Genomic DNA, 12,337 nt, shown 5'->3' with positions numbered 1-12,337 from the left:
GGGCAAACCACAGGGATTATCTGGGCATTTAACTCTTAAAAAAATTTGACCATTTTTTCCTTTATTAAAAGGGAGGAAAAAGACAAAAAAAAAAAAAAAAAAAAAACTGAATGTTAATTGAAAAATCTGACCAGATTTTGCTTTTAGATGAAAAAGGCACCACAATTAAAACCACAGGGACCCAGATTCAAAAAGGTTTGAGTTTTGAACTAAAGTGGCAAAAGTACCAAACCTCATGGACTATTTTGGCAGTTTACTCTACTTTTATACATGTACCTTGTAGAATTTAAATTATCTAATTCTCGGATAGAAAATGATGATCTTACACTATTATAGGGGTGTTCAGAATTCGTTTTGAATTAAAAAAATTCGAAATTCGTTTAAATTCGATTCTATTATCAAGAATTCGTTTCGATTATAGGAATTAGAATTCGAATTAGATTCAATTCGAGTCAAGTAAATCGAATACCAATTTACAATTTCAAATTCGATTCGAATAAAAATATACATTTTTATTTATTATTTTTTTATATATAATACATGTATAACTTTTATTAGGCTATACTACAAATTATTTTCAAAATTTATTCCAAGTATTAAAATTATCCATTACCAAACCAACTACATGGCCCATAACTAAAATCTAAGTAACAAATCTATCTATAGATTTCTAACCCTAAAAATATTAACTTGTAATGTGGAGTGGTTATTCCCGACTTTTCGTTTTGAATTTTAGATTTATGATACTTTATTTGGAACTGTTTTAATATGATATCGTGCTGTATGGTTGCTTTAAAATTTATGTTTTATTTTGATTTTTTTACCGTTTTAAAAAAATCACACTACGAAAGCGGCATATTTGTGAAAGAGGATGGCGCATTTAATAATAACGCCTGCTTCAAGCATCACTATATATGCCTTTTTCATATCAAACTTCTCTTTTTTATCAACATCTTCAAAAACACAGACACTCACAGAATAGTTCTTCATCATTATTAGGGATTAAAATGGCCATTAATCCACGTTGTTAGGGTTTTAGGTTCTTGAGTGACCGACATATTTGTTCCGTTTTGAACGAAAGTTCAAGCACCAGCGTCAACAAAGACGTTGGGCAAAGGAAGCGTATTAGGTTAATATGCCAGCCACACATTGACCAAGGACATGAACCAAATGATTTTAAAATGAGTGTATTTATTAAAAACTTGCGTACTTAATAAGAACAAAACAAAGTATCAGTGTTTTAAAACCCTAACCCGTCGTACTTAACATTTTCTTTTAAAATAACTCTTGTTTTTCTAAAAGACTTGCATATATGTTTTTTTATTTTTTATTTTTCATTTTGTTTTTGTTATTTCATTTATTTTTGTTTATCTTCCGTAAAAATTATGAGATGACATACTCTATTTATACAATCACTAAGCAAGTGCGGACACCAAAAATAGCAAGTTCGACTCTTATATGCTTTATAAATCATGCATAGCAAAATCACTGAAATTTGGCTGTCTTAGGAAGCTTGTTTACCATACTTACGATGTTGCAAAAATTATGGTCTTTTTATGGGACGTGGCTCTCGGTGGGTTTGTTCTTGTGTTAAAGTTTTGAGGCCTAACTCTTTACCGAATAATTTAGAAAAATCTTTTACTAAGCAGTGGGCAGATTCGTCACTTTCTGACTACAGCCTATGGAAAAATTTATTTAAAAGTCCTTGATTACTCGATTGACCCGATCGAACTTGGAGATTCGTACCGACCCTAAGACTATCGACTGTATAAATTTCATGACAAAACTCCAAGTATTCACCGAGATATGACGTAAACACAACACACAAAATCTACAAAAAAATGCAGCTTTGACCACTGAAATGAAATAATTTGTTTAAAATATCAAACAACGTCTAAAAATTATAATTGCAACGCCATTAGAAGCGTACTTGAGAATACTACGTTTGGACTCAAGAAAATCCAATTTTCATTATGTTATGACCCGGTTACAGCCGATTAAAGTCAGCTGTAACTGTTGGACAGCTTCCCGTTTTCGTTACCCGATCCCGCAAACAATTATCTAGCGAATACACTATATATAAACATTAATCACAACAGGTTATAAGTTGTTTGTATCAGATTTATCATGCTTAAACATCAAGAATATAAGCCCTAATTCATATACATATGCCTATACAAACATATTCGATAATACTACGCATCATTCTTGATTCTCATGAACACTAGACCACACATTATCATCGTAACACATCAAAATCATTATTTAAACATAAACGCAGCCAAAATAACTCAATACAAATCATGAATGAACATTAGAAACTATCACCAAACGTAAGTTTCAATTCGAAAACAAAACCCTTTTTTTTTACCCAAACACCTATACAATCGAACCACCATTGTAACACGATTTCTAGCATGTACTAGTTCACAGGTATTCTCATAAATACCAAGGATCATTAAAAACTGAAAACGCAGCCATGTATAAAATAAAACTTCAAACTACAACAATAAAAAATACACTAACTGCAAGGAGAGTGATGCGAGAGAGAGAGAGCATCGGGAGAGTGAAGGTAGAGACCGGGGGGGGGGGTGTCTGGCTGCCATCGATCGCCAAGAGGGAGAGGAGAGGAGATAGCTAGGTTTCTTTTTTTTCACTGTTACACGCACACACACATGCACGTACATGAGGGTGTCTTGGGGCTGTTTGGGCTTGAGTTCAATGTGGGCCAAGATCAAGGGTGGCAGTTTGGGTTTGTGTGGGCCGCAAGGGAATAGGAGAAAGGTAGGGTTTGGGTCGGCGGTGTAATGGGCCGAGGGTAGCGGGTTGGGTCATGCTAACGGTTTTGGTTTCAAGTCGTTTGTTTCATGTACCTAAAGGAATATGTATGCATGAATTGCTAACTAGTTAGCTTGGATTATGATATAACTTATATATGCTAAATCATATTCGACATGTGGCGTATAAAAATGACACGTAACGAAATGTAATTCGTAATGACATGTAATTTAAGATCCTAAAACTAGACGACTCTAACCTCGAAAGTACGGGTTGTCACATCATCCCCAAGTTGAAAGAAAATTTCGTCCCGAAATTTAGCATGCAGTCACTGAAGAAGCTAATGTGGTTGAGCGTTTTCGCGGGATGTCACATTATCCCCAAGTTGATTTGGAATTTCCTCCCGAAATTCAGCAGTAACTTTAGCACTGGATGCATTATTTTTGAACAACTGAGGATACTTGCGCATCATCTGATCTTCCTGTTCCCAAGTGAACTTTGGGCCACGTTTTGAGTTCCAACGAACCTGGACAATAGGAATCTTGTTGCGCTTGAATGTTTTGATCTCCTGATCCATGATTTCAACTGGTTCCTCGATGAAACGGAGCTGATCATCAATCCTTAGCTCTTTGAATGGAACTACGAGTGTCTCATCAGATAGGCACTTTTTCAGATTCCATACATGGAAGACATTGTGCACACCACTGAGTTCTTCAGGTAAATTCAGTCTATAAGCCAGTGTGCCAATTCTTTCCAAAATTTCAAATGGTCTGACATAACGCGGATTGAGCTTGCCCCGTTTACCGAAACGAACAATACATTTCCAAGGTGAGACTTTTAACAAGACCCTGTCACCAACTTGGAATTCCAACGGCTTCCTACGCTTATCAGCGTAGCTTTTCTGACGGTCACGAGCTGCCGCCATTCGGTTTCTGAGTTGAACGAACTTCTCCGATGTTTCACGCACGAGTTCAGGGACAGTGATTTGACTATCTCCAACTTCAGCCCAACAAAGAGGCGGCATTTCCGTCCGTACAACGCTTCGATCGGTGCAGCCTGAATACTGGTGTGGTAACTATTGTTATAAGAGAATTCCACCAGAGGTAGGTGTCTTTCCCAACTGGTACCAAAATCGATAACACATGCTCGCAACATGTCTTGGAGAGTTTGAATGGTGCCTCGGTTTGTCCATCGGTTTGTGGGTGATAGGATATGCTCATGTCTAGATGTGAGCCGAATGATTTGTGCATAACTTGCCACAGATCAGACAAGAATCGAGGGTCACGATCGGAGATGATGGGGATCGGCACTCCCTGCCGAGAGACTACTTCCTTCAAGTATATACTGACGATTCTGGTAAACTTATCGGTTTCTTTGATCGCGAGAAAGTGAGCAGATTTTGTTAGATGGTCCACGGTCACCCTGATGTATTGCAAAATACATCGGTATTCGTGTCGGTTTTAGTCGTTAGTTAGTTAGTTTTAGTGTTGGTTTAGTTTAGAATGTACATACTTTTGATTTATTTGTGTTTCCAGGTCTTTACAGCCAAAAGGAGTGAAAACGAGCAGAAATCTGGAAAGGCGGAAGGCTGGCACGGAAACCGAGGAGTCGGGAGCTGAAACGAAGCAAAAATTACAGTTCTGGAGTTCCCAGGCGGGCCGCGTGGACTTATAATCACCCTTTACGCGCCCCGCATGAACTTAAAAGAGAATTCTGGAAATTTGAATGTCTCGCGCCCCGCGTCAACTTAAGCAACATATCTACGCGGGCCGCGAGAGACATGGAGAATGGTTCTGATCTTTTAAACCCTAGGCGACCCGCGTTAACTCATCAGATTCCTTTAGGCGGGCCGCTTGAAGATCCTGTGTCGGCAACAGAAGTTGCGTGCATGAAAATTTAGGGTTTTTGGGTTATATATTGATTGAAAAACGTCTACAGCGGATCATCTACGAAATTGGACAACCTTGGGCAAGTTTTGACTGCTGATTGAAGGCTGTTGAAGGGTTTGGAGCATCCTGGAAGCTTGGAATCATTCGGGTACACTTTAGAAGTGTTCGGGAGTGAAGACCACGGGTTTTACCATCCTAATCTTTCGTTCTTTGTTCGTTTTTTATGTGTAACATGATGAATTCAGAATTTAATACGACTTTATTTGCATTCTTGATTATGTTTTCCGGCTAAAAACTGTTAACTACCTAGGCTAATGACTATGGCATAATAAAGTTTGGATTTTTATTTGATTTTTGTCGTGGTTGTGGATCTTTCTTGTATTGTAAACGCTATGGTAGTTTATCTTGGTGCGTATGCATGCTTGTGATTATTTGATTATTGTTTATTGCTTCATTCGATTCTTGGTGACGGTCTTTATCACATAATAGAGTCGGATTAGGGTTCTTGGTTTAGGTGAGTGTCTATATCACGTAATAGGTCATTAATCCTTTAGGGTGAAAACGCGTTAGTAACCTTAGAAACAATATTCGGTAATTAATTAAAATCAAGTGTGCTGCTAGACTCGTCGCGGAAAGGCTCGAGGATATTAATAGGTCTCGGAGTAGTTATAAGGAATTAACAACCCATTGTCTATTAAGCCAAGATTAAACCCATAGTTGCTTTAGACGTTCGCGCGGCAAAGTAGAGCGTCTTACATAAGCACTTTCAGGAAACTAGAGGACGGAAAAGAAATCTAGAAAACCGGTGAGCTTAACATCCTAGGTAGTGCCGCAAGAATCGCCTCGAGAGTGTTTGAGGGGCTTAGTGGTGTCTTAATAGGTTTAGCATTAGAAGATCCCGGTTCCACACCACAAAATTATCAAATAGGAATCCATTCTGAGTTTAGCCTGCGTCTAGCCTAGGTAGTCTTCATCGTCACTGGTCAAACCCTTCGTTCGAGTTCGTGTCTAGCTTTCTAGCATTCTTTTATTATTTTCATTTAGGATTTTTAGAAACCCCCCCCCCAAATTAATAAACAATTTAGTATGTCGTGTCAGTCTTAGTCTAGATAGAGTCGTAGCGTAATCAGTAGAGTCTCGTGGGTTCGATACTTGGACTTACTTTAGCTTTACTACATCGACCAGTTCACTTGCCGGTTGTGTGTTTTAGGGTTTAGGTCGAGTCTTAGTTTTATAAATTTAAAGCTTAGAGATTCTAGAATTAGGGTAATTTAGTTAATTTTATTTGACCCATTTTCAGCACATCAAGTTTTTGGCGCCGCTGCCGGGGACTCTTGGCGATTGCGTTGATTACTTTGTTTGGACTTACTTAACATATTACGTGCTATTTGTTTACTTTGTTTGAGTCGTAGGTGTCTAAGTAATTTAGTGTCTTTTATAGTAGTCGAGTCATTTAGTAGAGTCTTCTTACTTGTTTGTTTTCGGTTTTTGCAGTGGATGCCCCATACGCGCTTGCAGGGACCACCGCCGTTGCCGTTTGCACTCAAGTCTTCCTTCTCACCTTCTACGTCCGAGGTACGTGCTTCTAGCTCTACTTCATTTTCACAGTCCACCCCAGCGTTCGATTTTACACCAAAGTCTTCACCCCACAATTCCCCGCCATCCACCCGCCCACCTAGTCCACCACCCGTAGCTCACATGGCCCGTAGGACAGTTTACGACCAGGCTACCACCGGCTTCGCCGGTGGTAATTCCCCCATCACCCTTCCCGAGATCCCGAACGATCGGTCTTGGTAGATTCCGTCCTACATTATGACCGCCATCACAAATTCGTGCCAGTTCCATGGTCGTGACGACGAGGACGCCCCCGCGCATATCAATCGCATCACTTGTCTCTGCAGCACCTTCTCCATCGAGGGTGTCAATCTTGATGCTAGGTATCTTCAGGTTTTTCCGTTCTCACTTGCCGGACGCGCAGCCGTCTGGTTCGATTCCCAGCCTGCTGGCACTTTCACTACTTGGGCAGGCCTTCGCGATGCATTCTTAGCCAAGTATTTTCCGCCAGCCAAGGCATCTCGCCTTCGTGACCAGATTCATTCATTTCGTATGGAGCCAGATGAGCCTTATTACTTAGCTTGGGAGCGTTTTCAGACCCTGATTACCCGTTGTTCTCAGCATGGTCTATCTGACTGGGCCTTAGTAGAGAAGTTCTACAATGGACTTACTCCTGAGATTAGAGCTCGTTTCGATACTTCAGCAGGAGGTCAGCTTATGGGAAAGAAGACAGTGGCGGAGTGCAATGATTTGTTTGAGAGTTTTGCCCACTCCGATATGGACTACAGTACTACCAGCAGGACTTCCATTCCTGTGCGTACCACCTCGGCCGGTCGAGGGGTAAACCAAGTTAGCTTGGATTCATCGGTAGCTGCTGCAGTCGAGAGAGCGAAGGAGGAGTTGAGGCAAGAGATGAGGCAGGAGTTGAATGAGATAAAGAAGAAAGTCGATAGGTGTGAGGTTTGTCGAGGAGGACATGATACTATAGATTGTCCTACGATCACTCTTGAGCAGGTAGAGTACATAGCCGGTCAGTCTAGGGGTCCCACGAATCCGTTCAATAATTCTAATTCCAACTGGCGCGGTAGTGGTAATTCGAGTGGTTATCGTTCGTCTGGAAATCCTCCTGGATTTCCATCTGGTCAGTATCAGAGTAGAGGGCCCGGTATTTACACGCATTCTGGTTCAGGGCAGTTTGGTGGGTCAGGTTCGAGTGGTCAGTTTTCGAGTGGAGGACCGACTCAGGAGAGTCAGGGTAGTGGGAAGGCTCCTGAGGTTAGCACGAACAGGTTGGAGGAGATGTTCGCCCAGATGATGACGCGGACCGATGCGTTCATGAAAAATCAGGAGCAAATTAATAAAAACAACGAGCTCCAGTTGAAGAATCAGCAGGCCGCCCTCCTCGATCTTCAGAGGACAGTAGGCGGGCTTGCTAAACAGTTGCAGGAGTACCCGCCGGGTCAGTTTTCGGGAAACACTTTCACGAATCCCGCAAATCAGTCAGCGAAGGCGATTACGACCCGTAGTGGGAAGAGTTTGGGAGAGGTAGTGAGAGAAAGAGAGGTTGAAGAGGTAGAAGAGGAGGTCGATGAGGAGATCGAGATGGAGGCTCCAGGCAAGGTGCACACGAGGCTAGCCCCAGCAAGTACAGCACACGCCGAGGAGTCGCCAGTAGAGCAGAGAGTGGAGAAGCAGCCGACGAGGGGTCGGCCGGCACCGGTGATAGATTATTCTCGCCTTCCGTTCCCCGCCCGTGCCAGGCAGCAGAAATATGCTCAGGAGTACGGGAAATTCCTCGAGATGTTTACTCAGTTGAAGATAAATCTTCCGTTCATCGAGGCACTTCAGTCTATGCCTAAGTACGCAAAATTCCTTAAAGATCTTTTGAAGCGTAAGGAGAGAATCGGTGAGCTTTCGAATATTCCATTGACAGGAGGTTGTTCTGCGGTAGTCTTGAATAAGCTACCAGAGAAGTTGACCGACCCTGGCACATTCACGATTCCATGTCTCTTTGGGGGAGCCGTTACCCCTGCTCACGCCTTAGCCGATTTAGGGGCCAGCATCAATCTGATGCCATTCTCGTTGTATGAGCGACTTGGTCTAGGAGAGCTTACACCCACACGCATGTCATTGTCCTTGGCTGACCGATCAGTCAAGTATCCTCGTGGGATAGTAGAGAATTTGTTGGTTAAGGTTGATAGGTTTGTGTTCCCAGTAGACTTCGTTGTGCTCGACATGGAGGCCGATGAGAGAGTTCCTATTATTCTAGGCCGTCCATTCCTTCGAACCGCAAAGGCGATCATCGACGTCTTTAACGGTAAGATTTCTCTTCGTGCGGGTGACGAGATTATCACATTCGAGATCGACCGAGCGATGCAGCATCCTAGCGGCCGTGATGATGATGTTGGGCCGTGTCATTCCGTTTACTTTCTCAATTCATTCATATCTTGCGTCGACACGTGTCTTGAGTACATTAGTGGAGCCGATCTGGTAGGTGAGGGAGTGGTTGACGAGCATTCTGAGGATGAGGTAGATGAGGTAGAGGAGGAGCAATTTGATGAGAGTGACGAGTTCAGTGCTCAGCCGTTAGAGCTCGATGCGATTAGTGATGAGAGTACTCCTGTAGAGATTCCACCGCCTTTAGAACTTAAGGTTCTTCCTTCACATCTCGAGTACGCGTTTCTAGGAGAGAAGCCGAGTATGCCTGTCATCATTTCTTCAAAGTTGACAGAGGAGGAGAAGGCGAGGTTGATTGAGGTGCTTAGAGAGCACACTGATGCGATTGCATGGAGGCTATCCGATATCAAGGGCATTAGCCCTACTTTTTGCACGCCTCGCATTCTGATGGAGGATGTCTTCAAGCCTGTAGTGCAGCCGCAGCGTCGGTTGAATCCGAATATGCAGGAGGTAGTGAAGAAGGAGGTGATGAAGTTGTTGGAGTCTGGTTTGATCTATCCTATTTCTGATTCAGCTTGGGTGAGTCCTACGCAGGTCGTCCTGAAGAAAGGGGGGATGACGGTTGTTCTGAATTCGAAGAATGAGCTTATTCCGTCTCGTACTGTTACGGGTTGGCGTGTGTGCATTGACTATCGAAAGTTAAATGACGCCACTCGTAAAGATCATTTTCCGCTCCCATTCATTGATCAGATGCTTGAGCGTCTCGCGGGTCAGCAGTTCTATTGCTTTCTCGACGGGTTTTCGGGTTATTTCCAGATTCCTATTGCACCAGAGGATCAGGAGAAAACCACTTTTACATGTCCATATGGCACATACGCGTACCGATGCATGCCATTTGGATTATGTAACGCTCCTGCTACATTCCAGCGTTGTATGATTGCGATCTTTCAGGATATGGTCGAGAGTTCGATGGAGGTTTTTATGGATGACTTCTCAGTGTATGGTAGTTCTTTCGATCAGTGCTTGACGAATCTTGAGAGGATGTTGAAGAGATGTGTGGAGACGAAGTTGATGCTGAACCGGGAGAAGTGTCACTTTATGGTGACTGAGGGGATTGTGCTAGGGCACAAGATTTCGAGAGCTGGTATTGAGGTTGATAGGGCGAAGATAGATACGATTAGCCAGCTCCCTCCGCCGACTAGTGTCAAGTCGGTTCGTAGTTTTCTCGGTCATGCGGGATTTTATAGGCGCTTCATTAGGGATTTTCCAAAATCACTCGCCCCATGACGCGATTGTTGGAGAAGGACGTTCCTTTCGTCTTTGATGAGGAGTGCCTTCGATCGTTTGAGTTTCTGAAGGAGAGGTTAGTGAGTGCGCCGATCCTCGTGTCGCCTGATTGGAGCTTACCATTCGAGCTAATGTGCGATGCGAGTGACTACGCAGTTGGTGCGGTGTTAGGGCAGAGACGGGAGAAGCATTTTCACCCGATTTACTACGCAAGTAAAACGCTGAATGATGCCCAGGAGAATTACACCACCACGGAGAAGGAGTTGTTGGCGGTGGTATTCGCGTTCGATAAATTCCGATAATATATCGTTCTTTCGAAAACCGTCGTGTTCACTGATCATTCTGCTCTGCGTCACTTGTTTCAGAAGAAGGACACGAAGCCGCGTCTTATACGATGGATTCTGCTTCTTTCCGAGTTCGACATCGAAATTAAGGATAAGAAGGGGGCAGAGAATGTGGCGGCAGACCACTTGTCCCGCTTAGAGGACCCGAAGCGTGAGGAGATTCGTGAGGAGGCGATAGGAGATAGATTCCCTCACGAGTCTATTGATGCTGTCACGGTAGGAGCCGTGGACCTCCCGTGGTATAGCGATATAGCCAATTATTTGGCCGACGGGTTTGTGATGGAGAGTTTGAGTTTGCAGGAGAAGCGGAAGCTGACGAGGGACGCTAGGAAGTACATTTGGGACGATCCCTATCTCTTTAGGATAGGCGGTGATCGAGTTCTGAGGAGGTGTGTTAGTAGAGAAGAAGGTGCGGGGATCCTGAGGCACGTGCATGAGGGATTGACTGGAGGACACCATGGTGCGCATGTGACCGCACAGAAGGTGTTTGATTGTGGTTTCTATTGGCCGACAGTAGTAGACGATGCGGCCGAGTTTGTGAGAAAGTGTGACCAATGCCAGCGGACCGGCAACATCTCATCCAAGGATGAGATGCCCCAGAATCCTATTCAAGTGTTGGAAGTCTTTGACGTTTGGGGCATCGATTTCATGGGACCATTTCCATCTTCGAGTGGAAATCGGTACATCCTCGTTGCGATTGACTACGTTTCGAAGTGGGTGGAAGCTCAAGCTTCGCCTACGAACGATGCACGAGTGGTGGTGAGGTTCTTGAAGAAGTTGTTTACGCGATTTGGTACGCCTAGAGCCATTATTAGTGATCGCGGCACGCATTTTTGCAATGCGGTTATGGAGAAGGCGTTGGAGAGGTATGGAGTTACGCACCGCTTGTCTATCGCGTATCACCCGCAAACGAGCGGTCAAGTGGAGAACGCGAATCGAGGAGTGAAGAGAATTTTAGAGAAGACGGTAGGGAAGAGTCGGCAGGATTGGTCCGACAAGTTGGACGATGCGTTGTGGGCTTTCCGAACCGCCTACAAGACGCCATTAGGGATGACACCGTTTATGATCGTTTATGGGAAAGCGTGCCATTTACCGGTCGAGTTAGAGCATCGGGCTCTTTGGGCGCTCAAAACGGTGAATTTAGATTTGACCGAGGCCGCTAGGAGACGATTTTTCCAAATTCATGAGTTAGAGGCGCTTCGTGACGCCGCGTATGATCGTTCTTGGAGTATAAAGGAAAAGTCAAAGGCTTTGCATGATAGGAAGTTGCGAAAGTTGAAGGAGTTTAAAGTGGGCGATCAAGTGCTATTGTTCAACTCGAGGTTGAAATTGATTGCCGGAAAGTTGAAGTCGAGATGGTCCGGACCATACGTCGTGAAGGAGGTTTTCCCGTACGGCACCGTCGAGTTGTTTGATGAAGCGAGTTCGCATGTGTGGAAGGTAAACGGGCATAGGTTGAAACATTACATAGGGGGTCCCATCGATACCGCCGAAGAGGAAACCGTTCCTCTTTTGGACCCACCTAGCACCACCACATAGGGTCTTGAGTGAAAACTCAAGTGTAGAGTTTGTACATTGAGTCCTTGTCCGTGTCGCGTCTTTAGTTTAGTGTCGTGTGGTTTCGCGTCTTTTATGTCGTTTTGCGTGTTTTTGCGTCCTGTGTGTGTCGTGAGTATTTTTGCAGGTTTCATTGCCTTCACGTGGCTGACGTCGACATGGGAGCTGCACTCCAAGTACGTTTACTGTTAAAAACGGCATAAAAAAAGGCCAGGGGCAAAATGGGAATTAAATGAATTTGAAAAGCATCCAAACTGCTGCTGCTGTCATCCAAACAGCAGTTTTATGCTGTCCATGCGGCCCGCGTGGGGGTTTTCTTACACTCTTCACGGCCCGTTTGGACTTAAAAATCAGTTAAAAGAAACAAAGGCTCGCGGCCCGCATCAACTTGACATTAATCTTTACGCGGGCCGCTGGAATTCAAAAGATTTTGAAAAAAAATTAATTAATAGCTCGCGGCCCGTATCATCTATTTGTAATCTTTAAGCGGGCCGCGTGATTAACATAAGTCGGCAGCCTCATGAAAACCCC

General features: G+C 43.8%; 1 protein-coding gene across 1 annotated transcript; it reads left to right on the top strand.

Annotated features, from left to right (window-relative positions):
* Positions 1-6,479: 6,479 nt before the first annotated feature.
* LOC110875573 lies at positions 6,480-9,905 on the top strand. Its single transcript, XM_022123769.1, has 3 exons — positions 6,480-7,841; positions 8,034-9,197; positions 9,570-9,905. Exons 1-3 carry the CDS (start codon positions 6,480-6,482, stop codon positions 9,903-9,905), a joined length of 2,862 nt encoding a protein of 953 aa, XP_021979461.1.
* Positions 9,906-12,337: the final 2,432 nt, after the last annotated feature.

Source organism: Helianthus annuus, chromosome 9 (genome assembly GCF_002127325.2).
Source record: "Helianthus annuus cultivar XRQ/B chromosome 9, HanXRQr2.0-SUNRISE, whole genome shotgun sequence".
Classification (NCBI taxonomy): Eukaryota; Viridiplantae; Streptophyta; class Magnoliopsida; order Asterales; family Asteraceae; genus Helianthus; species Helianthus annuus.
The sequence above is the reverse complement of the archived record's forward strand: the minus strand, read 5'-3'. Positions and strand labels throughout refer to the sequence as shown.

Bases quoted from the DNA above. Each gene is read 5' to 3' on its own strand.
- LOC110875573 (XM_022123769.1), top strand. From the start codon at position 6,480: ATGACCGCCATCACAAATTCGTGCCAGTTCCATGGTCGTGACGACGAG. The intron at 7,842-8,033 runs GTGCACACGAGG...ATGTTTACTCAG, and splicing joins AGATGGAGGCTCCAGGCAAG to TTGAAGATAAATCTTCCGTT. The intron at 9,198-9,569 runs GTGAGTCCTACG...GCGATCTTTCAG, and splicing joins CTATTTCTGATTCAGCTTGG to GATATGGTCGAGAGTTCGAT.